Source organism: Streptopelia decaocto (genome assembly GCF_964273445.1).
Source record: "Streptopelia decaocto genome assembly, chromosome: 15".
NCBI lineage: Eukaryota > Metazoa > Chordata > Aves > Columbiformes > Columbidae > Streptopelia > Streptopelia decaocto.
In genome coordinates, this window is record NC_138670.1 from 8,603,474 (window position 1) to 8,627,999 (window position 24,526).

General features: G+C 51.3%; 4 protein-coding genes across 5 annotated transcripts in view; 3 read left to right on the top strand and 1 right to left on the bottom strand.

The window, feature by feature from the left end:
* Window positions 1–121: 121 nt before the first annotated feature.
* GSC2 (goosecoid homeobox 2) lies at window positions 122–2,107 on the top strand (the record flags this gene model as incomplete). Its single annotated transcript, XM_082066240.1, has 3 exons — window positions 122–425; window positions 1,137–1,384; window positions 1,898–2,107. 3 exons carry the CDS (start codon window positions 122–124, stop codon window positions 2,000–2,002), a joined length of 657 nt encoding a protein of 218 aa, XP_081922366.1. The 3' UTR covers window positions 2,003–2,107.
* Window positions 2,108–3,511: 1,404 nt separating this feature from the next.
* Window positions 3,512–12,726, top strand: ESS2 (ess-2 splicing factor homolog). Its single transcript, XM_082065896.1, has 10 exons — window positions 3,512–3,735; window positions 4,772–4,940; window positions 5,498–5,593; window positions 6,207–6,373; window positions 8,266–8,383; window positions 9,084–9,217; window positions 9,363–9,465; window positions 10,254–10,363; window positions 11,283–11,398; window positions 11,931–12,726. The coding sequence occupies exons 1-10, from the start codon at window positions 3,592–3,594 to the stop codon at window positions 12,214–12,216; spliced, it is 1,443 nt and encodes a 480-aa protein (XP_081922022.1). The 5' UTR covers window positions 3,512–3,591; the 3' UTR covers window positions 12,217–12,726.
* A 152-nt stretch (window positions 12,727–12,878) lies between these two features.
* Window positions 12,879–15,288, bottom strand: TSSK2 (testis specific serine kinase 2). The gene has a single exon (XM_082065897.1). The coding sequence runs from the start codon at window positions 14,184–14,186 to the stop codon at window positions 13,203–13,205; it is 984 nt and encodes a 327-aa protein (XP_081922023.1). The 5' UTR covers window positions 14,187–15,288; the 3' UTR covers window positions 12,879–13,202.
* Window positions 15,289–20,110: 4,822 nt separating this feature from the next.
* The window catches only part of DGCR2 (DiGeorge syndrome critical region gene 2), a 40,341-nt gene continuing 35,925 nt past the window's right edge, over window positions 20,111–24,526 (top strand). For both annotated transcript variants that reach the window (XR_014185442.1, XM_082065898.1), the window contains exon 1: window positions 20,111–20,468. Coding sequence is in view for 1 of the 2 variants with exons in the window: in XM_082065898.1 (XP_081922024.1) it covers window positions 20,390–20,468 (79 nt within the window). In the remaining variant the exon portion in view is untranslated. The remainder of the gene's footprint in view (window positions 20,469–24,526) is intronic.

The window sequence follows — 24,526 nt, forward strand, 5'->3', positions numbered from 1 at the left end:
ATCCTGGATGACTTCGTTGGTCCATTTTAAAAGCTACGTAAGCTGTCTTCTTCCTTGCGAGACCCCACTCCAGAGCTGACCCTGCTCAGCCTGAGCTGCCCGTTCCCGTAGCCGGCAAACGATGTCTTCAGAGCCGGTGCCTGACGCCGACGCCAGCAGGAGAGGCCTCAAGAAACCATGTTCCTTCAGCATCGAGGACATCCTCTCCAGCCCAGCAGAGACGAGTCCCCAGGTCGTGGTCCCGCTGTGCCTGCGGGGCATCTTGGACTGCGCGCCCAGGGGGCTGTGTGAGCTGGAGAGCATCCCGGCCAGCTCCCTGCAGGACGAGGAGGAGGAGGAGGAAGAGCTGGAAGGGACAGGCTGCAGCTGCTGCTGCTGTTCCCACACGAGCGGCCGTTCCCTGCAGGACTCGCCGGGTTGGCTGGGTGAGTGTTTGGGTTTGATTCACAGTTCGGGGCTCGTGGAGGGGCTGGTGCAAGCATTGGAGAGGGGGAAAACCTGGGCATTGAGTGACAATATAGCACCTGTCCTGCCACCACGGTGGCCTCAGGCCCCAGCTCCAGCGAGCTGAGCTCCGATTTCAGCGTGGCTCTCAAGACTCTTACCTGCTATGCTACCAGGGGTTCAAAAGCAGCAGGTGTTATTTATTGCTGGATACTATTGTTTTAGTGTAAAACACTTGAGGGGATGGTGCTTCCAGGGGTGAAGTTCTCTGTGGAGCGTAGGGCTCCAAAGTCACATTGTCCATGCGTAGACCTGTGCCTGTGCTCCCTGATGGCCCCGGGCAACCTCACTGGTCCTTTAGGGGAAAAACAAACAAACAAAAGTAGCAAACTCTTAAAAATATAGTTCAAGAGCATCATGAAAGTTCAGAAATCCTCCATGTCAGGACTGAAACACAGCTCCTTGCCAGGCTGTGAGTTTCCAGCTATTTTCTGGAGCTGGCCATTGTGCAACAGTCAAGTAAACAAGGAAAAGCCAGCCAGTGCTCCCCGCCTGCACACTCCTCCCAAAGAGATGCCATAAGCCCTTCTCCGGCTTGCACACTGATCACACGTGCAACTCGTGCCTGAACTGCCTTGAGCAAGATGGGGTTTCAGTCCCTCACCCCTAACGCTGCTGCTCTCCCCTTGCAGACGCCCGGTTCCCCTGGCCCATGCGGCTCCTCCACTCGGCCGTCAGGGTCTGCAAGGGTCCCCAGGGGAACGCGAGCGAGCTGCAGACTTTCCATCAGCTCCAGCGCCGGACACGCCGGCACCGCACCATCTTCACCGAGGACCAGCTGCAGGCCCTGGAGACGCTTTTCCATCAGAACCAGTACCCGGACGTCATCACCCGCGAGCACCTGGCGAACCGCATCCACCTGAAGGAGGAGAGGGTGGAGGTGAGATCCTGCAGCCCTTCGAGAACACACAGTGGGACATTGCGTTGACTATTTCGGGAGTTGCAGACCCAGGGCCTCATTTTAAAAAAACATTATTGGGTATTTCACAAAACACAGTTTGTGGCAAGCGATGGAACAGCGTAAAATAGTTCTGCTGGGCTTTGTTCTGGCATCCAGTCTTGTAAACTCACACGCTCCATCTCTCCTCAATTCACCTATATAAACACACAGGCACGCCCAATTCTGCCCATCCCCTGCACTCACATGTAGATTCTTTATTTATGTGATCTGTGTGATTTGAATTTGGGGCCTCCCAGGTCCCTTGTGCGCTTTACATGTCTGTGAGCAGGATGCCAGGGAGGGACTGATTATATATTGTATCACTTTTATATCAGGAAATGTATTGCGGCATCCTAAAACTTGTGCTCTACACTCCATCAGTTTAACTGCCTGCCCCCTTTGTATAACACACGAAACACCAGGGTTGTTCTTTTCTTGTTTTGCACTTTCTAGGTTTGGTTTAAAAATCGACGGGCCAAGTGGCGGCACCAGAAGAGGGCATCTGCTTCAGCGCTGATCCTTCAAGGCACCAAGAAGCCCCCCGAGGAGAGCTGTTAGTGCTCATCAGCTGCGTCTCAGCAGACAAACACCAAGAGCATCCATCTCCTGTAGCTGGCGGGTTCCGCGGGGCGGGAACCCAAAGAACTAATGATGCGAAAGGGAATCTCTGTGATTCCCAGAGGAGGAGGAGAGGTAAAAGCAGACATGGTACTTTCACATCCCAGTTTCTCTTGCAAACCCAGTTCACATGGCGAGTAACTCACCACGCGTGACCCCCAGATGCTCCAGCAGAACCGCTGCCCACAGCCCGCGGGGACAGAGCTGTGCGGGGACACATGTGTGTGCTGGGGGACAGAGCTGTGCGGGGACACGCGTGCGTGCTGGGGGACAGAGCTGTGCGGGGACACGCGTGTGTGCTGGGGGACAGAGCTGTGCGGGGACACATGTGTGTGCTGGGGGACAGAGCTGTGCGGGGACACGCGTGCGTGCTGGGGGACAGAGCTGTGCGGGGACACGCGTGTGTGCTGGGGACAGAGCTGTGCGGGGACACGCGTGTGTGCTGGGGGACAGAGCTGTGCGGGGACACGTGTGTGCTGGGGGACAGAGCTGTGCGGGGACACGCGTGTGTGCTGGGGGACAGAGCTGTGCGGGGACACATGTGTGTGCTGGGGGACAGAGCTGTGCGGGGACACGCGTGCGTGCTGGGGGACAGAGCTGTGCGGGGACACGTGTGTGCTGGGGGACAGAGCTGTGCGGGGACACGTGTGTGCTGGGGACAGAGCTGTGCGGGGACACGTGTGTGCTGGGGGACAGAGCTGTGCGGGGACACATGTGTGTGCTGGGGGACAGAGCTGTGCGGGGACACGCGTGTGTGCTGGGGACAGAGCTGTGCGGGGACACGTGTGTGTGCTGGGGACAGAGCTGTGCGGGGACACGTGTGTGTGCTGGGGACAGAGCTGTGCGGGGACACGTGTGTGCTGGGGGACAGAGCTGTGCGGGGACACGCGTGTGTGCTGGGGACAGAGCTGTGCGGGGACACATGTGTGTGCTGGGGGACAAGGGGCGCCTCCCCTGCTTGTCTGTGCTCTGTGCAGGTGGCATCTGTGCTTGTTCTACCACTGTAGATTTGCAAAATACCCTGCAAATTAATGTTTCCTATTTCCAGCACCTCGGTGGCATGTGGAGTCGTTTCTGGGGTTCGGTTCGCTGACCGGGCAGTCGCTCCCGCAGCCCCGCTCCGTGCTGCGCTGTGCGGAGCTGCGGCCCGGGCGGGACAAACACGAACCGCGGTCTGTAACGCAGCGAGATCAATAAAACCACGGGGCTGTTCCCGGGAGCCCCGGGGGTGCCGGGGGACAGGCCCACCACCCCGCGGCTGCCCCCATGCCGGGCCCGGCCCCGGCCGCCCCCGCACCCCGCGGTGGCGCCGCTGTCACGGAGCGGGACCGCGCGGGTCCTCCCGGCCGGCAGGGGGCGCGCTGGCCGCCGCGCGCACGGCTCCGTGCGTCTCTCCCGGGGGGTGGGGCGGCGGGTGCGTGACGTTCCGGCTGCCCGTGGCGCGCTGGCGTGACGTCACGGCACGTCGGGTTCGCGACGGCGGCTGGAGGGGGTCAAGGCGCTCGGCCGCCGCCCGGGCTCCCGGCGCTATGGAGGCGGCGGCTCCGGCCGCGTCCTCCGGTGCCCTGGTTCCCGCTGCCGCCGCGGGCACCGCCGTGACCACGGGGAAGGAGGTGACTCCGCCGGCCCCGAGGCGCACGAAGAAGATCCTGGATGAGGAGGCCTACATCGAGGTAGGCCGGGGGCGGGGGGCACAGAGCCCGGCGGGCCGCGCCGGGAGGCCCCGCTCTCCGGGCACTTGGGCCAAGCGGCTCCCGGCCCAGCCCGCGGAACCGCGGCTCGGGCCTGGCGACGAGGCAGTTCCGAGGCCGCTCCTACGGCGCCAGTGGTCAGTGTGCTGCCAGCGGCCCGGCCGCGGCTCGGGGCGCCCGTGGCCCCCGCGTCGCTGCCCGTGGCCCCCGCGTCGCTGCCCGTGGCCCCCGCGTCGCTGCCCGTGGCCCCCGCGTCGCTGCCCGTGGCCCCCGCGTCGCTGCCCGTGGGCCCCGCGTCGCTGCCCGTGGGCCCCGCGTCGCTGCCCGTGGCCCCCGCGTCGCTGCCCGTGGCCCCCGCGTCGCTGCCCGTGGCCCCCGCGTCGCTGCCCGTGGCCCCCGCGTCCCTGCCCGTGGCCCCCGCGTCCCTGCCCGTGGCCCCCGCGTCCCTGCCCGTGGCCCCCGCGTCCCTGCCCGTGGCCCCCGCGTCCCTGCCCGTGGCCCCCGCGTCCCTGCCCGTGGCCCCCGCGTCCCTGCCCGTGGCCCCCGCGTCCCTGCCCGTGGCCCCCGCGTCCCTGCCCGTGGCCCCCGCGTCGCTGCCCGTGGCCCCCGCGTCGCTGCCCGTGGCCCCCGCGTCGCTGCCCGTGGCCCCCGCGTCGCTGCCCGTGGCCCCCGCGTCGCTGCCCGTGGCCCCCGCGTCCCTGCCCGTGGCCCCCGCGTCCCTGCCCGTGGCCCCCGCGTCGCTGCCCGTGGCCCCCGCGTCGCTGCCCGTGGCCCCCGCGTCGCTGCCCGTGGCCCCCGCGTCCCTGCCCGTGGCCCCCGCGTCCCTGCCCGTGGCCCCCGCGTCCCTGCCCGTGGCCCCCGCGTCCCTGCCCGTGGCCCCCGCGTCCCTGCCCGTGGCCCCCGCGTCCCTGCCCGTGGCCCCCGCGTCCCTGCCCGTGGGCTGTGTGCCCTGGCCCTGGGCTGACCCAGCTCTCCGAGGCGTCCCAGCGCGGCCTCACAGTTGCCTTTCTGTTTGTAGGGCTTAGAGACAATCATACAGCGAGACTTCTTTCCTGACGTGGAGAAGTTGCGGGCGCAGAAGGAGTATCTGGAGGCTGAAGAAAACGGTGACTTGGAGAAAATGAGACAAATCGCTATCAAGTTTGGCTCATCCTTGGGCAAATCGTCGAGGGACACACCTGCACCCTGTAAGAACCGGCTCAGTGGGGCATAAGGGGTTTATACGTAATACTGTGGCTCTGGTTTATCTAACTTTTTGCAGGCAACTCTTACCTTAAATAATCAAAATTGGCATTGCATGTGAATTAGTATACCAGACTGGGCAGTAGCCGGTATCTGATGGCTGGTACTGGATTTCTCTGTGGTGGTGTCTAATTCCTTCTTGAGGGAGTAGTTTTGGAGAAAACACCTATGGAATAACCGTTTCTTATGGGCATCTTTTGCCAAGTTCTGGCTCTCTAGGAAATGTTACACGCTGTAATGTGCAATATTATACTATAAGAAGATCTTAAGGTGTGTTTTGAATCCTTATTATAGTTTTTTCTGTTGGTTAAAGCTGTAGACAGGGTGGCAAATGTATTGGGCTGTGGCTATCCTGTGAATTTTTCTCAGCAGGAGAAAACAGAACTGAAGATTTTGCAGTCATAGTTTTTAAATTAAATTGTTCTTCTCTTGATATGTTTTCTGTGACTTGTTCAGCACCTGACCAAGTGAGCCTCTCTTTTTTTGTTGTTTTCTGTCGCAGATGTCACTCCAGCCACGTTTGAAACCCCAGAAGTGCATCCGGGTGGTCTTCCACCGGGAAATAAATCCAAAGCTGGCATCAAAGCTGCAGAGGAAGGTAGGAGAATGATGTTTCTCTAGCTGAATTCTTCAGCAACAGGAAAATACTCTTGTGAGCTCTGTCCCCTGTAAGGGTTTGGGGTATTTAGCAGATGTTTAAGCAGGTTCCTTCAACCTTCCAGTAGGTGAAAATGGTCACTCTTGAAGTTGAGCTTGATGCTACATCATGGTTTGCATCATGTGTGTGAATTCTCAGTTATGAATCTCTTTATGGCTGTGTAAGTTTTTAACTCGGTTGTCTCTTTGAAGGCAGTATATTTTTCCTGTGTCGCTTGAAATTAATTTTGTAAGAAAGCAAAGATTGTAGGGGCAGAGCTATTCATATAGTACATAAAAGATGTCTCCTAGCAGCTTGCCACTTGCACATTTTGCCTTTAACACAAATAGCTATCAACGTCATAAAAGGTTTTATGTGAAAGTTGATTATATGACTTCCAAAAAATAATTTTTTTATTGTACCATCTGTGTGTATTTTTTTTCACCGAGCTTTGTGTTAATCGTGAGTGGGTCCATGGAAGTCTCACTGTCAGAGGGGATTTAGAGTTATGTGCAGCTCTCTCATAGAGAGGGAACTATTAACCTTTCTCAGGCTTCTTCCCTCCGCTGGCTAGGAGATGCAGAAAAAGATGATAAAGATGCGCTCCCCAATCTGGACACCTTCTTGGCAAAACACACGAGTGAAGATAACGCTTCGTTTGAGCAGATCATGGAAGTGGCCAAAGAGAAGGAGAAGGTCAAGCACGCCTGGCTGTACAGTGCAGAGGAGGAGTACGCGCAGGTAGGGAAAGGGCTCAGCTCTGTCTCTGCTCTCCCAAACTGACACACAGGGAAACACCATTTTACTGTATTTCTTGCTTGCTTGATTGAGTAGTCTATTACCTTTTTGGTTTTAAATTCTGCTATTAACACAGGTGAGAATTTGTTGGCTCTGAGCATGGAGCTATTGTATTAGGCTGTTGAATTACTCATATTATTGAATAAAAATAGAAAGGTCTTGATTTTGAATAGTGGGTGCATGTGGTGTTCACATCTAAATCTGAGCTAAGCCTGAGTTTCCTGGCCCTGTGGCAGCTCAGTGCTTCCTTTTGCAGTCCTGTTTTTTCCCCATCTGTAACACAACCACCATGTTGACATAATCACTGGGGATCCATCACTTCCTAAGCTTTAAGACTGTGAAGCGTTGCACTAAGTGCAAGTATTGCAGTTCTTGACACTCCTCCATGAGAGCAATACCAAGGAGAGCAGCTGAGAATAGTTCCTGTTGTTTGTCTGTCAGCATTTTATTATTTGCAGTTAGATTGCCTTTTTTACTTCAGTCTTCTATTTTTATTATCAGTAATAATGCACTCAGCTGAAGTGAGGTGCTGTACACAGTAAGGCTGGCTGTGCCGTCTTCCTCAGCTACCCCTGAGGGAGGTGCAGGAACTGTTCTGGGGCTGCCCTGTCAATCTTTCTCCATCAGGAGTGAGCAGCTGGCACTGTTTCCAGATGTGTCAGTGCTGGACGTGAGCTGCAGTGCCTTTTAACGAAGTTTGGCACTGACACACGAATGTTTACTGCTGGTGTTGTGAGTGTTACATTTTTATCCTAGCTAATGCAAACCCTTGGAGTCTGTTACAATAAAAATGCCCTTTGTGGCTCCTTACACATCTTCTTTGCATGAATGCTTTCATGCAGAATTAAAAGGCAGCAGGAGAACATTCCCAAAGCACAAGGGTTGTTTCAGGTCAAGATGAAATTGCCAGAGCTGTTCCAGTGCTGGTGTTGTGTGCCTTCCCGTCAGCCAGCACTCTGTTCAGACCTTGCACTTCCCTGCCCAGCGTGCCTGTTTGTGCAGCAGACAGCTTCACTATGCCTCATTTAATGTGTTCAGTGACAATACTGCTATTTAAATGTATATGGATGACACCTACTAAAGACATCAGCCTTTAATATATAGCTTCTGGCAGTCATTGTCTAGTTTAATTAGTGTGAGGATTTTAAAATGAAGTAATTTACCAGTGGCTGACTGCGTTCTGTTAGTTTCTTGTTGATATCAGTGACAGTCGTATGCTGGTAACAGCATGAAAGTAATCATGTGAATACATCAAATGCTTCCCTACCTGTACAGCCTGTGGAAATGTCTGAAAACTCCATAATTTTTGAGGAGTGTCTGTTCTTTTGTTAACTGTTTGCCTCAGCTAATAGAGTTTCCATGAGTCTACGGTGGTACAAATGTTCTGCCAAGGTTACGTGCAGAAGCCTTGTAGACTGCCTTTATATGATATGTGTCATATGTTGCTCTTCTCTTGTTTAGCCATGAATGCCTCCTTTGAATTTTGAATAGTAGAGAAAAACCAGAAAAAGTTGGAGCCATCACAAGCGTTGTCACAAGATGTAATAAACAAAGTCATAATCTTTCTGAGAAGTTAATTCTTTAGTTCTCACTTGATTTTATACCAGAATGTCATATGGGTTTGTTGTTTGCAAGCTCACCTGGGGACAGGATACTTTCTCAAATGCCACTTGTCAGAGAGAGTGCTTGTGTCGTGCCAGATGCAAAGCGTGCTCGGGCAGGTAGCTGAGCTCATGATTGAGCTCCCCAAGTTGGGTATACCAAATAAAAAGATCACAGGAGTCTGTTTCAGACCTTTTTTTCCTTCTTTTAAATGTTTTCCATTGCCCTTTCAGCGACGCAGTGAGAACTTGGCACTTCCTTCAGCAGAGCAGCAAGCTCTGGAGAATGTGAAAGCTGGACTGGAGACCTGGGAGTACACAGCTCGAAACACCCTCATGTATTATCCGACAGGTGAGATGCGTGGGTCACTCAGGAGCGGTGTTTGTTTGGGGGGGATGACTCCAAACAGGGCTTACAGCACTACTGTAGGTGACTAAGCAGCTTACTGGTAGTACTGTGCTTTTTCTGCTGTGAAGCTCAGATATGTGAACTTGTTTAAAAAGGTCTTTTCTTTCTTTTTTTCTCCTTTTTTTGATTTGGACGTTGCACCTTTGCCACTGATTACAAACTTTGATTCTGTTCTATTTGTCATTGAGAAGCTCATTGTATGTCTTATGTTAGATAGAAGTACTTATTTTCAGGACCAAAAGCTCTTTCTGGTGTGGTCTATCTTTTTATGAGCACTTTCTTGTCATCTTTATTATTTCTTTATTTCTGCTCAGAGTGCTCCTTGGGCTCATTGGTCCCTTGGTTGCTGTAGAAAACTGTAAATGCAGTTTTCTTTTTGGCTGTAAATGTACATTTGATAATTTCTACAAACCAGTGAAGTATAGAAAAGTCTTGTTCACTGTTTCCTTAAATATATATATATAAAATCTGATCTTAATTTATAGATTTAGGGTGTTACAAAGCATGTATCTAGTGCAGATTTAAATTGCTAGAGATAGACACTGATCACTGATGGATTCTGTGTTGTGTAGGAATGTGTGGTGTCATAGCGCACACTGCCTGATGTTACGGGAGCCCTTTCTTAAAAATTTTATGTTGCCAGGTGTACCTGACAAGGATGATGTATTTAAGAAGCCCAGGGAAGTTGTCCATCGAAACACCCGTTTTGTGAAGGACCCTTTTTGCCAAGCTGTGAGCAAGTCGCAGCTCCAACAAGCTGCAGCCCTCAATGCTCAGGTTGGATAATTTTACTTCTTCTGACTAAACCCTTGTTAGACTCTGCCCTCCAGTGTTGTTCATCAACCAGGAGACCCGTGCGTGTGCTGTTTACAGCTGACTCACACCTGTCTCCACATGAATGGCATTGTCCTTTTTATTTCAGTACAAACAAGGCAAAGTAGGACCAGATGGGAAAGAACTGATACCCCAAGAGTCTCCAAAAGTGAATGGATATGGATTTGTGGCTACCCCCTCTCCTGCCCCTGGTAAGAAGGTTTTCTTCTTGTTATTTTTTCCTGATGTAAGAGGACTGCTACTGCACTTACTTTGATACAGTGCAGGATACTTTCAGTTAGAACAAACTGTTTATTTTTCTTCCAGTTGAAATGTTCTTCACCAGCCAACATGTTTCCCTCTCTTTAGTTACTATGCTAAGAGGTGAACACACTGATGGTTTTCCTCCGGAAAGCCTGTAGGTGGCATTTGGAGCGCAGCTCCTTTCTCCATTGTAAATGCCTTTTCCAAACCTTTTTCTAGCCAGTGACTGAATCGTGCTCTTAGAATCTATTCTGCAGTTGTAGCTGTTAGATGAGGTGCAGTTGCTGTTCTGTACCCTCAATGAAACGAGGGTGCATTTGGCTATTACATGTATCTTAAGTCCTCTGCCCATTTCCCTGCTTATAAATAGTTCTGTGTGTTGAAGTTTTCATACAATAACAGAGGGGAAGACTAATACCATAGAGGAAAAAATGAAAGTGTCACTAGGCAAAAGCTTGCCAAATGGAAGAATAAATACATGGAAAGGACACTGCTTGGGTATTGTAACCTAGAGGGTAACACAGCCACAGGAGATCCTGTGAGTTTAAGGTTGTGCCCTCTTAATGGGAAGCATATATTACTATTTAACGTTGGCTGCAATTTCCTCTGCAGTGGAGGGGTTCCTTTGTGTGCTGATGAATTTGCTGCATTTCATAATTTGCTTCTCTGGATTTTTTTGTGGAGAATGAATATTCAAATGTCTTGCATGAGCATGACTTTTAAAATTTGGTTTTAGGTGTGAACGAGTCTCCTTTTATGACATGGGGTGAAATTGAAAGTACCCCTTTGCGTATAGAAGGGTCAGAAACACCGTATGTGGAGAGAACACCTGGACCAGCCTTCAAGGTATTTCATGTCAGGAGTCAGCATGTCATTCTTTTTGGGGTGCAAGGACTAAGGGAAAGGCAAGTGAGTAACTAATCGATGAACATTGTTGTGGGAGTGTGACACATCTCTGGGCTGTGTTCCCAGCCCTTGAGACTAATAATCTGCATTCTGCTTGGAGGGTGGAGGAGAACGTGGCTCCACATGAAAGCTACTTGGTGGAGACACCTAAGGTGGAACACACTGTTGGCAGAAGAGTGAGACTCAGTATTTGATGATGGGCCCAGACAGAGGAGCTTTCAGAGGAAGCTGAAGAGACGCCCGATTTCTCTGATTTTAATGTATGAATGGGTAGAAATGGTAGGATTTCCCTCTGTCTTGATCTTCTGGCTGTCACAGCCTGGGGTAGGTGTATCATTTGAGAGTAGAAAGGGCTCTTTGGCTTTGTTAATGGCTCCTGACCCTGCATGCTACCTGTCTCCTGCTGGTGTCATTGAATGTGAGCTGTCTCAGACTCTTAGTTTAAGAAGGGTATAATTTGCTGTATGTGCCTCTGTTTTGTCAGACTCCGAAGCCCTTGACTGGTTCTCCTGCTGTTTGGCAATGTCTGTGTTTGCCTGAGAGCTGGCTGGGTACAGGCCAGGCAGGGCAAGACACAGGTGACGTTGTTTGTCTAGGACAGACAGCAGGAGGAAATGCCAGAGGTAATGGCTGCTTCCTTCACTGAACTGGTTTTACCATTTTTGTTACTCGCTAAGGCAGGTTGAAGGTCCCTCTGTGTCCTCTCTGGCTTTTATGTAGCAGCAGAGAGCTGTGGGCTGACCCCACTTCTCCCTGGTTTAGGACCCTGTGGGCTGGAATCCAGCTGTGAAGGTGCTTTGACTCATTTATGCAGCACTCATGAGTACCTTGGTGAGAGAACTGTGTGATGCATTTATAGATCCTGGAGCCTGGGCGCCGTGAGAGGTTAGGACTCAAGATGGCCAATGAAGTGGCAGCTAAAAACCGAGCAAAGAAGCAGGAGGCTCTTCGAAAAGTGACAGAAAACTTGGCCAGGTGAGACTTCTGTTCTGACAGCACAACCGGGGATGGGTATTTTCTGATGAGATTTAAATCAACATATGTAGATAGGGAGGAATGATAAGAGTACTAGAAGCAGGAAGAGGTACAGTCAAAGTTCTTGGAAGTGAAAAACCTTAATTGCTGAGGGAAGGTGTCTGGTGGCTGCCCCTGATACTCCCTTTTGTCAGCATGGCTGCTCTGCCCCACAGCCACCCAGCAATGCGTCTGCATCGGTGTCCTGCCTCGTTGCAAAGCTTGCTTGGCTGTGTCATGGGAAGGACAGAACAGGCTCAAAGAAAAAGGCAGGTGGTGCCACCCAGGCTTGGGAGGGATGCAGGAGGTTTCTCTGTCGCTTCTCTGGAGAGACAACATGCACGTCCCTGCAGGCAGAATGACTTCTGCAGCCAGTGGGTCAGGTCTGTGGGGGAAGCGGATGCTGAGCTCACTTGCAGAAGTATTGATGCTCTTTCTGATAAATGACAGATCTTTACTGTAAAATCTTTTAAAACTGTTCATTCTATTCCAGCCTCACTCCAAAAGGACTAAGCCCAGCAATGTCACCAGCTTTGCAAAGACTAGTAAACAGGACTGCAAGTAAATACACCGACAAAGCCCTGCGAGCCAGCTATACTCCTTCCCCAGCCCACACAGGAACTCCTGGTTACAAGACCCCAGCAAGTGGGCCTCACACACCCACAGGCACCCCACAATCTAGGACAGTGTCTCAGACACCGGTCTCTCAGGATACTACGTCGATCACAGACAATTTACTGCAGCTTCCTAAAAGAAGGAAGGCATCTGATTTCTTCTGAATGCTCCAGTCACCAGCAAGGCGATAGTGAACTGGCTGCGCTCAGCTGTCTGCGGGCAGGATGTTGTGAGCCATCAGTAGCAAGGGGTGTCTAGATACAGCTGCCAGAATGGAAACCAGCGGTTACAAGATCTGGAACCAGTGCTACTCCAGACTGTGAAGCCAAAAGAGCCTGTGGTGTGCTTTTTGGAAGCAGAGTATCTCCTGCTGTGGTGTTACTTCCCTTTGAACTGCACGGAGGAGATGCACAGGGCTGCTGTAGCAACAGGTTCTTCCTGCAATGGCAGAGAAGATTCTGGACTCTTGGAAAACAGCGATAATTTTTTTAAGATATATTTCTCTTTTTAAGATGGCTGTGCATTTAAATACATTTCTGCACAGATATGTCTATTTATAAAATGTGGTAAGCCTTCCAAAAAGGTTGAACTGGACTTGATTCCAGCTTGTCAAGCTTATTTGGTTTTGTACTTTGCAGAAGAGGGGATATAAACATGTATATATTGAGACATGACCCAGAATTTTAGAGGGCTTCTCTTTAATTTCAGTGTTTAAACTGACAGTCGGCCTGTCAGGAGAGTTGGTATGTTATGAAAACAGTATGCATACAGTTTCAGACATCAGTTCACACTTTCTAATAACCTGCCTTCTTACTTTCTGAATCCAAAATGTGGTTGATACACGTGTGAATTCTGCAGCTGCTGTAGTCAGGGACTTGAGAACCGTGAGCACAAGAGCTGTTAAGTGTCAGCAGCACTGAAAGAAACTTTCCAGTGTGTTTTGACAGTAACTTCTCATTCCCTCAAACCATATCAGAGACAGGTCTTTTGAGAATAATAGTGTTAAGCTGTTTATTCACCTCAGCAGATGTACTGTGTCTTCTGTTACTATACTTTGTCAAGCAAAAGACAAGGACTATTGCTGAAAGGAACCAGAGAAGCTGAAATTGAGCACCAGCAGTTCACAGGTTAGACCGATTTTGTGATATTGCTAAAACCAACCATCCTTGAGAGGATCCATTTCCTTCTCTCCTTTTCCTTTTGCAAAATGGGATTTGGGTGACTGCTTGGGCTCAGGCTTTCCTTCTTGTGGCTTTTGGGAACACTCACCCTCTTTTGCAGTTGGCACAGGGGAGGAGATTTTGAATTTTGGATTCTGCAGCCATGAGTGTTTCAAAACTTGATCAATGTGCATCCTCAGAGACACGTCAGGCTGGAGCAGTTGATAAATAAGGTCCTTGCACTCTACGGTCAGGTGTTGTGAGCTGGGGAAGGGAATCCTGCGTTGTTTCTGAACAGAGATCATTTTCTTGACGTTGGAATCGTCAAATGGCATTAAAGCATAGACCATTGTATACAGAATGACACCCAGGCTCCATATATCAGAAATCCGAGGGTCACAAGGAATGCCCTGTAGCACCTCGGGGGCTGCATACGCAGCAGACCCACAGAAGGTTTTGCTGAGGATAGGTTTTCCGTTTTCATCCCGAGACAGGTACTTGGAAAAGCCAAAGTCCGCCAGCTTGATGTTGAGGTTTTCATCAAGAAGGATGTTCTCACATTTCAGGTCCCTGTGAGCAAAGTCCAAGTCATGGCAGTGCTTGATGGCAGAAGCCAACTGCTGAAACTTGATGCGAGCGATGTCCTCTTTCATAGCCCCCTCGAGCTTGATGTGATCCAGGAGGTCTCCCTTTTTCCCCAGCTCCATCACGATGTACACTTTCCCAGATGATGTCTCAAAAATCTCATAGGTTTTGATGATCGAGGGGTGGCGCAAACGTTTCAAAGCTTCTATTTCCCTGGGGAGAAACCTTTCTAGGAAGTCCCGCGGAATTTTTCTCTTGTCTATTATCTTGATGGCCACCTCACATTTCAGCCGGTCGCAGTAGCCGCATTTCACTTTGCCGTAGGAGCCTTCTCCCACCTCCTTCTTCAGGGTGTAGCCTTTCTTTCCAAGCACCGCAACATCATCCATGGTGGGAGAGCTGGGGGGAGCTGCGTGGGGCGGTGCTGGCGGGCATCATGCGTGGTGGCAGGTGGTGTGCCCACGCACCATGGTGGCTGCCCTGGTGCTGGTGGTTGGCGCTGGTGCGGTGGGCGGGTGGGCCCCAGCACCGGCCGCTGTGTGATGTCACAGGCAGCCCCTCCTGTGGGGGGCACTTGGAAGGACCTTTCAGGCCTTTTTATAAAGCTACTGGGTGACATCAGCCAGGGCAAAACTGAATGTCAAGTTGCTGAGAGACATCGGTTGAGGTCTGCCTTCATAAAATCATCTTTGTATTTAGTTTTGCAAACAGGATGGAAGTAAATGGTTTTTTTTTCCTGAAATGTACCTAAGTCTTTATTTATGCCAGGTGCAATTTTGTCTGTTGTCTTTGTATGTCTTGGATCATGTTTCTTCTCCCTGTGGACTCGTTTGGGGAAGGAGATGGCTTCTCTTGAGTTCATTTCCTTGTTCATCCAGCCCCTCCATTGCGTAGCTCCGATGAGCGGCTGCTGTTGTGGGCTTTGCAGCTGGCTTTTCTTAAACCCTGACTCAGTGGGGAAGTTATGGTTTGACTTCAACTTCTGCTGTTCTTGATAAAGCCTGACACCTTCCTCAGAAGGGCTCTGACATTTACTGTTTTGCATGTTGATTGCCTCAGCGTAATCAGCCTCTGGAGCTCTGTGTTGATTTCAGCTTTTTCAAATTTGTTTTTGCAGCTGTTACATGTGTGGCTGTAAAGACTTGATGATGTTGATGATCACAACACAGGGGCTGGGGACAATCCTGCTTCGTCCACCAGCTGGCTGACAATGTAATTCTGAGAACAGAAGTAGTACTTCTGACAGCCACACTGGGGGTTTTCTTGTAGTTTGTGGTTTTGTTTGTTTTTCTCCTCCCATTCTTTGAAAATTTTGACTAAGGGACCACCTTGGGCATGGAACCTGGTGAGGTGGAGGTGACCCAGTGAGAGGTATCAGAAACACCAAATTGGGCTACAGATGTGGCAAGACCGGATGCATTGGAAAAAAGTAATTGAAGGAGGATTATTTTGGGAGGACATGAGGGTTAAAGAAAGGGTCGGGTTAGAGAAGAACAAGCATGGGAACATGGAGAGAAGTTCGGATATGGGCTGGAAACAAGCTGTGATCAGTGTGCGTGTCTCAAACCCGCTGCCTGATCTCCATCTTCTTGTTAGATGATTCCTACCTGCTCGCTGGGTGCAGGAGCTCTCTGCTCTGGGTGCGGGATGCACGGAAAGGCAGGGCAGTGTTCCAGTGACTGTGGATGGGGCGTACATGTGGGTCAGGAGCTGAATGTGTCTTCCACGGCATTTCAAATTGGTTGTTCTTACATCAAGATGTAGCCAGAATAACATGGAGGGGAATGTGATATCTGTTCCAAGTTGTGCAATTTGTGCTTAAAAGCAGATTGCATTAAATATCTTGTGGGATGGTGCTGGTTTTATGTTCGCCCTCAAATGAATTAACCTAGACAGCCCTATTAAATTCACAGCCTCTATTCTGCCAGACTGAAGGGCCTTCACGTGTTTGCTGGGAATGTAATTTATTTTCAATGACATTCTATAAAACTGGATCTCTTGAAGGGGATGTAGTGCTCTTCAGATGGGCTCTTCCTGCAACGCCCGCTGTAATGTCTGGTCTCTGCTTCCTGCTGCACTTCAGCCCCTGCTATCTCTAATTAGGGAATCAGTAAACTTTTTCTTGCTGGATATTTCTGCTGCCGCAGCACTAGCAGATAATGTGCCTTACATTTCAAGTCCAGTGTGAGAAATCATCTTGGTTCTTGATGACTTGTGTGTTTTTGTGTGGTGGGTTTTGTGGGTTTTTTTCCTTTTCCTCTCCCATTTTTCAGAGGGTTATTTTCCTTTTGCTGTTTCTGTGTATCTGCATTTTCCTATGTGCCAGGCCTGAGCACACTTGATCCTTCAGCCAGAATATCACCCAGAGCTCTCCTGTCGCCGCAGAGGCCGTTGGTGGTGAGCGGCGGTGGCACTGGGGCTCTCCTGGGTGGCCGGGCTGGCTGCGCTGGGTTACTGGCTGCATGCAAGAAACTGTGGGAGCCCCAGTGGACCTGGGGCCGTGTGTGTGATGTGGGGCTGTAGCATCATGATGTACAGAGTCTGTGGGTGCTCCCACGTGCAGCCTGGGCCTTGGCTCCTTGCTCCATGCAGGACAAGAAGATGAGGGACCACAAGGGTTTCTTATTATAGGTGGAGGGGAAAGGGCGAGACTGTGGTTGATTTGGGGAGCAGCAGGATGTACTTCTTAGAAAGTTGCAAGAACCGCTGTGAAGAGCCAGCGAGGATGAGGGATGAGTTGCTGTAACCAGGACAGGGAAGGCAAGCCCAGGTGCCTTAAAGAAGCAAAACTGATCACACCACAGATGACTGCTGCAGTTTTCTTTGTGGAGCGCAGGTAAGAAACTGCTGAGCAGCAGGCAAACAGCAACACAGTCTGGTGAGAAGAGGAACTCTCACGGTTGCCCCACACCACGCTGTGAGCAAACAGCCAGGCCGGGGGAGCTGTGGGGGCTCTGCCGTGGGGCAGGAGCCTGCGGTCCAGCTTTGTTTTTCCAGTCCCCCGCAGCTCATGTGAGCTGTGTCTTGTGACAGGGAGATGAGCCTGCAGCAGGACTTCCCAAAGGCACCGAGCCCCAAGCTGGTTCCCCGAGCATTTCCCCTTCAGGTGAAATGCCAAGAGCATTTTCCTGGGCAAAGGGAGGCACCCAGCAATGGTGCAGCTTTGCACCCACCCGAAACTGCATTCCAGTAAGGGCTGGGGCTCTGCGCTACTTTCTCCTTCTCTGATTATTTAGCTCTGAAGGCAAGCTGTGGTTGGAAATACTTCATTGTTTTGGAGGACTGGGCTATCTCTCTGCAAAAATAAAGGGAATGGATCTGCTTGCTCAGGGGAGGGGGAGATGGAGCAGTTCCCACTTGCTCATATTTGCATTTGTTGCCTCAATCCCTGCTCGGTGGGGCTGGCCCACGGCAGCCAGCTGCAAACCCCAGCTCCTTCAGGCCAGGACAAGAGCCAGGTTTGGGTGCCCTCCCTGTGAGACCCTTCCCTCTGCTCTTCCTGGGTGTGGCAGCTTTTTTCCTCTGCTTTTTGGGCACAGGTGATCTGCACTTGCTGGTTAGAGAAACACTTGTTCCCAGGAGGAAACTGGGAGTTCTGGGATGCGCCAGCTCCCACATGCCCTGGGCAGAGGAGCTCGTGTATTTTCACTGTCCTGCTCTGTCCTTTCCCTTGTCACCCGGGGCACTGGGCTGCCCTGCCTCCCCGCAGCTCAGCGCCCGGTGCTGGGGGCTCAGGGCCTCTGCATGTATGTGGGGCAGCACTGCCTCCCACCTGCCTGTGGCTCAGCCAGGGCCTTGGCCATCCCATAATATTTAGGCTGGATATTAGAAAGAAATTCTTTACAGAGAGAGTGGTCAGGCATTGGAATGGCCTGCCCAGGGAGGTGGTGGACTCGCCGTCCCTGGAGGTTTTTAAACTGAGATTGGACATGGCACTTAGTGCCATGATCTAATAAACGGACTAGAGTTGGACCAAGGGTTGGACTCGATGATCTCTGAGGTCTTTTCCAACCCAGGGGATTCTGTGATTCTGTGATAATGTCCATCTCCATCAGCATTACAGCTCTTGGCATGGCACAGCTGGGGGAAATGGTGCCTCTTACCCTTCACCTTTGTGCTTCTGTGTGGCTAGGACGTTTATTGCCTGTTTGCTCACAGGTGCTGTGTGGGCTGTGGTGCTCACCTGGCACACCTGAATCCTCCACACCCACCTCTGTTCAGACCTGGGGGGCACTCCAGGCTGTGGTGTGGGGAAACAAAGTCTGTATTTATTGGGTCAAAAGCCAGGGAGAAGCAGCCTGTGCCCTGTCTGCAAGGGGAGGGCTGCTCTTGTGCCAGAGGCGTTTTGTTCATACATGGGTGATGGGGTGTCATGGGCTTGGGGTGGATAAGGGAATGTTCTGGATCAGTCTGGGAACAGCCTCTCCCCACAGCATCCCTTGGGAGGAACACAGCTGGGGAGTGTGACACTCATGCTTTTGTGCTGGAGGATGTTGTCACGCTTCAGGTCCCCATGGACGCTCGGATCATGACAGTATTTGGCAGTACATGAGAACTGGCAAACTGGGTTTTGGCCTAAATCTTCAGGCAGCCCCCCACTGCTGGTGACGCACTCCTGCGGTCCCCAAGCGCACATCCCCGTCACGCAGCTCTCCCGGGGCCCCGCAGGGCTCGCAGCTCCGGGCAATGGGGCCATGGCTCACACTTGCTGCTACCCCAGCTCTGGGGAGCAACCGTTCCTGGCTCTCGGCATGCACAAATTTGTGCTGCCATATTAAACTTCACATTGAGCTTTGGAAAAAGCATCTCCCTGATGCTGCTGACCTGAGCATGGCAACAGTTCCTGTGGGGCCAGAGGTGGCAAACGCCCAAGACGACCCGCTGAAGCCCCCATCCCCTGCCCACAGGTCAGCAGCCAGTGTCTGGGGGGAGCAGAAGCCATGCAAGAGCAGGAGTATCTGTACATCCATTGGGAATATCCCAGAGGGAGGTTTGCTACTGGGTGTAATGAGTATTAACGGGGAAACAGAGTGTGTGTAAAATTGAGTTAAAATGGTCCTTATTGGAATTTAAATGTTTTATTCAAAGATTTCAAATTGTACTAACAAAGAGGAAAACACATTGTTATAGACATTAAAAAAATATTAAAACTTCTCAGAGGGATTCCCAGGTTTTAGCTTCGACTCTGAATAGGGATTTACTAAAAATCTGGAATTCCCTGCAGAAGAAAGTGCAGGCTGACGGCGGAGCCCAGCAGCCACCGTGGGGCAGCTGCCCCAACACTGCTGCTTCACTTCCAAGTGTCAGGAAATTCCAGCTCCATTTGGGAAGTGGGCATTGGGGGTAAAATTGCCTTTTGCTCCCAAATGCTGCCTGGACTGACCTCCAGCACCAGGAGAGCTGTGGCACTGGGGCTGGTGCGTCCTCCCCGGCAGGGACAGTCACCGCCATGCAGCAACGCCCAGGGTCAAATTCCTGAAGGCACCTGTCATTTGCAGAGCCATTAACAATGATCTGGGCTGCACGATTCGTTTTTCTTTATGCATTTCTGCTCTGGCTGGGTCTGGGAACCATGGTGTGGTGTTTCCAGGAGGTACAGGATCGCTGGCCGGCTCTGGTACTGCTGCCATGCAGGGACATCCCGGCGCTGGGTGCTGGTTGTTGGTGTCACCCTGCAGAGATGTGAAGACAGGGACCATCCCAGCCCGCAGCAGGCAGGGGGGACAGATTAGTGATGCAGGAACCTGGGAGCCTGCTGGGGCTAGGAATCCCAGTGCTTTGTGCTGGGAAGTACCCAGAGTGCAGGAAAAGGCTGTCACAGAGGGATCGAGGGGACCGGGAAGGGCCGTGCTGGGGGCAGCAAAGGCTGTTTTGGGCTGCGGGAAGGGGACGGGGAAAGGCCGGCTGGTGGGGATGGAGCTGGGCAGGAGAGGCCACTCCAGCTGGGGACAGGGACAGGCTGTCCTGCAGGGACAGAGGGGACTGGTGGAGGCCACCCTGGGGGGACGGTTGTGGCTGGCAATGGCCGCCCCGGCAGACAGAGGGGACCGAGGCACCTGTCCCGGTGGGGACAGAGGGCACCAGTGGAGGCCGTTCTGGATGGACGGAGGTGGTTGGTGATGCCGCCCCGGGGGCGGACGCCGGTGACCGCCGGTGACCGCCCCGTCCCGCCGCTCCCGTGCCCGGCGCCCCAGCCCCGCTGCCGCCGCGGGCGGGCGGGGCGTGTGCAGACACGGGTGCTCGGCCCCGCCCCCGCGCCGCCGATTGGCCGCACGGCGCGCGGCGGGGAGGGGGGCGTGGCGGCGCAGGGGAAGGCGGCGGGGAGGCGCGGCCGCCATCTTGTGCGTTGCCGGAGCCAGGCGAGGGCCCCAGCGCGGCGCCGCCCGACCCCGCGCTGCTCCCGCCGCAGCCGCCGCCGCAGCCAGGGCCGCTGGCTCCCGCCCGGGGGGCGGCGGCGGACGGCGGAGAGGAAGAGCTCGGTGCGGACGGGGGCCCCCCCGCGGGCCCGGCGGCGGCCCCTCCTCCCGCCGCTCCTCGCGTCCCTCCCCGCGGGTTTGTGGCGCTGCGCCGGGGGAGGATGAACGGAGGATAAATGGTGCCCAAGGCGGACAGCGGCACCTTCCTCCTCCTCTTCCTCCTGGTGCTGAGCATCACCGAGCCGCTGCGGCCAGGTAGGGGCGGCGGGGCCGGGGCTGCGGGTCCTCCCGGTTCTCCCTCCTGCGTGCGGGGGCTCCGGGGCCGCCCCGGGGCGGGAGAGCGAGCGGCAGAGCCGGCCGGGGCAGCCCCTCGAGCGGCGGGCGCGGAGCGGCCGGGGCCGGGTCCCTCCCGCCGGGCGCGGGCGCAGGACGGTCCCGCTCGGGGTGGCCGTGGCCCGGAGCCGGTCCGGGCTCGGCGGCTGCGTTGGGCTCTGCCGGCGGCGTCTCTGCCGCTGCTTCATACTTTTAAAAAGAGATGGGACCCGGCTTGGCCGTGGGGTGAAACGTCGGTCCCATGTGCCGGCTGGTGGGGTCTTGAGAGGATGCGAGTTTGGGTAAAAATATTAATTTGCACTTTGAAAGTTTAGGTAGAAAACTGCATAACCCCACAGGTAATTAGCAGTGGAAATGTGGCAGCATGACTGAGTTTTCAGGTGCTTCTCACCCACTGTTACGTTGCAGGCCTTGGATGCCAACAAAAACCTCGCTTTCAAAGTGCCATAGGATCATGCCAAAAGGAAAAAAACAACCCTGTTGCATCTCGGTTCACATGCCATCTCCCGAGTTCTGTTTTAGCTTCTTTTAGAGAAGTAATTTAGTGATGGAGTTTGTGTGGTGGCTGCTAGGCACGGCGCTTTGAAACGTTAAGATGATTGACTTTGGAGAGCTAGTTGATATTTGCTGTTTGAAAACTTCTGTTTTTCTAGCAACATTGCTCAGTCAGAGTTTCTTTCAGGGTGCTGAACTCTCCTGGAGCTTGGCAGAGCCCTCACGTATCCCAGGCTGCTCTTGCCAACGAGCATCAGTAGCCCAGGCGTGAGGCTGCCCGGAGCAGCTTTGCAGGTTTGGAAACTGTCCTCCCATCACACAGTGATTGCTCCTGGGTGATGCTCTCTCCTCTGTAAACAGGAGAGCAAGAATGATGGTGTGCTTTGAAATCCCCTTGTTCTTTGTCTTTCAAAATAACTTTTATGACCCAGACTAATAAAACAGAGTTAGCAAACCGTGTTTAAGCAAGTTCCCAGTACAGCTGAAGCACAATTGGGTCAGTGTAGGCAGCGTTATTGAAATAACTAACTTAGATGTTGAAACTGCTCTGTGTGTGCCTTGCTTTGTTGTAGCTTGTTTTTTTGGCAGTGCAGTGTATATGTGGTGCTTATGATACACACTGAAGTAGCCAAAAAAGCCCCCAAGACCTTGGAGTTGCTAACCTAGTAGTGTTACAGCTGGAGGCTTTTATGTGGGAGAAAATACTATGTAAAATTGATTTCAAGCAGTTTCCTTCAAAGCTGGCACTAAGTGCTCCAGACAACTGAGCTGCTGGTTGAGAAGGTTCAGCAGAGATTCATAGCTGTCTGTGTACTTCTACAGGTGGGTGCGTTTGACCCTGAACTCTGTTGGTGTTGAGCATTGTAGCCTCCTAGAAATTAGAAAATGGCATTTTCCATGGTTTGTCAGAACATTTGTCACTCCAGTTTGATATCAGATCTCTGTCAGCAGCTGATGCTTGATGGATGAAGACAAGTTTTTCACTGAGATTTGCTTCTTTAAGGCAAATTATTTTTTTTCACTGATGCTCTAATGTACCTACATGAGAGATTTGTGGTGCTGTAGCGACGTTGGCAGAAGCATCATTTTTTGGGAATGAGCCCTAACTCATCTGCTCAGCTTACACATCACTGGCTTTGAGGTTTCCTCTATGGCAACTCCATATGCGTTCCTGGAGTTTTGCTTGGACCATATGTATTCCTGAACCTCAAAGTGAGGTAATCCAACTGGTTGTAGTGTTGCAGCTGGAATTCCTCGCTGTATGAGGAATGTCTGAGTTCTGTTGGGAGGTTGCTGGTCTGTCCTGGTCCCTGGGAGGCTGGGGATGATGTGGTGGCTGAGCTGTCCATGGTGGTTCAGCTCCTTCCTCAATCTGTGGCTTCAGTGTAGCCTCATGTCTTTTTGCCAATGTCGTTTGCTTTTCGGTTTACTTCATTTAATATCTGCAATCTGTTGTCTCAAATAGATCACTTGTTTAGTAGATTGAACAGTGTATGGGTTGATCCTAAAACAAAAGGTGCAAATAGGGAAAATCTGGCTCATGAAAGTACAGGGGATGTACAGAACCAAATTCATCATTTTAGTTAATGGTGAAGAAGTTTCCCTTGTATTTTTGGGGGGATTTCCTGAGAAAGAGAAGAGTATTTGGACCCAGAATTTATTTTCCTAGTGGTGTTTGTTTTTCTTTTTGCTTCTTTAAACCTGTGTATTGTAGCAACTGTCTTACTGGTTTAGAAAGGACGCCTGCAGCTTGCTGAGCTAAAATCTCTACTTGGAGCTATCAAATGAGTGCTGCAGAGCGATGGGAGGTTTTATGTACTCAGAGATGAATGTGTGGTCCCTTCACAATTCAGTCCCAGGGAATCAGGCACCTCTTTGTACTTCCCTGTTAATTTGGCACTAGCTTTCTATCCATGTTCTTGCTGTGCTCTTCAGATAAATGAAACCTTCTTTTAAGCCTCCTCAACTCTAGTATCTTTTTCAGGCAATCTGAAAGGCGGTGATTTTATGTGGACCTATTTTTGCTGCATTTGGAGTGAGATGGGTTTTAGTAAATAAGGAGATAAGTTAACTAGAATTTCCTTTTCCTGATATTTCCTCCTTGGTTATGTGAGCGTGTTTTACGTCACTGCCAGCACCAACAGCACCAGGTACATCCAGCATAACATGACATCAGCCCTACCTGTGTAGACTTGGGTTCCTGAAGCTACCATAGGCAGCCAGATTTTTCTGAGCCTGTGGACTTTTCATGGTAATTTTGTGTCCTTGAGAATCTCCACTTGGATTTTTTTTGTCCCAGTGTTTCCCTTTTTCCCTTTCTAACTGTTTTGACCATAAGTGGCTTGTTTTGACTACTTGCCTGCTTTATAATGCATTGTTGAAAAAATGTGGGGGTTGGTTTGTTTGTTTGTTTGCTTTTAAATAGGGCATTTCTCCTCGAGTTGTTTTACTCATTATGTGTTTGGAAGCTGCTAATGTGAACTTTTCCAACTATATAAATGTGCAGTGAAGGATTAACTTAATATTTCCTTTAAACATTTACTCGTATTCAGATGCTTGTTTCTGGGAATATTTACCTCAGTAGCGTTTGACTTAATGATATGTTTTCTGGGACAACTCAGAACAACTACTAAAGGTTATTGAACTAGCTGGCTGTTTTCTTATGTGAAGAAATACAGGGTGTTTCAGCAAGATGGACCCCAATTTGAAATCAAAATACTTTGAAATTGGGTCCATCTTTTTGAAACATCCCGTATTTCAGTGGTGTGTTAACTGAGTCGCAGTAACCTGTGCTGGTGCTAGCTTGGATTTAGACCAAGTTTCTGAACAGTAGTGCATTTCTGTTGGTTGTCTAAAAAGCATCAGAGATGTAAATTGTTATGAATTCAGTTTTGCAGCTCAGTTTGAGAGTATGTAAGAAGTTCCCGTTTCTGTTAACATCCCATTGCACAATTGAAAAGCAAAGGTTTTGGTGTCTTTATGTAACATTCGGAACTTAAACAGTCTGGAACGATCAGGACGACATGTTTCAGGATGTTTAGAGGATTAATTAAGATCATCATCGCTAAAGACAATAACATGTTTTCATATTTCTCTAACAAGAAACTGCTGCTTGCTAATGGAAAACACTTAAACATGGTCAGGCTTTATATTGGATTTTGTAATAGTGGTTTAGTACAGAGCCTTGTGAATGTAGGTCATCAGGCTTTCTTATTAGAGCGCTTGCCAGGCAGCTAAAAGCCAATTGAGTTCTTGTTCTTGCAGCGTTTTTTTCCTCCACTTCAAAGCGAGCTGGAGGAAGTAATTTCATTACCCAAGTTCTGGTTTTAAAATTTTTGCACAACTTCCCTAATTGGCAATACTTAGAAAGGCTTGCCAATTAAAAAGCCCCATAACTTTAACTAAAGTTTGAACTCTTTGTGCGCTTTGGTGCTTGCCTGTGTGCAGCTGGTGGTTATGGTCTTACTGGTGGGGTGTTGGTATCC

What these genes read in the sequence shown, in the direction of transcription:
- ESS2 (XM_082065896.1), top strand. Translation starts at nt 3,592, where the DNA reads ATGGAGGCGGCGGCTCCGGCCGCGTCCTCCGGTGCCCTGGTTCCCGCT. An exon ending in CATCAAAGCTGCAGAGGAAG is followed by an intron (nt 5,594 to 6,206) that starts GTAGGAGAATGA and finishes TCCGCTGGCTAG; the next exon opens with GAGATGCAGAAAAAGATGAT. An exon ending in TACCCCCTCTCCTGCCCCTG is followed by an intron (nt 9,466 to 10,253) that starts GTAAGAAGGTTT and finishes ATTTGGTTTTAG; the next exon opens with GTGTGAACGAGTCTCCTTTT.
- TSSK2 (XM_082065897.1), bottom strand. Translation starts at nt 14,186, where the DNA reads ATGGATGATGTTGCGGTGCTTGGAAAGAAAGGCTACACCCTGAAGAAG.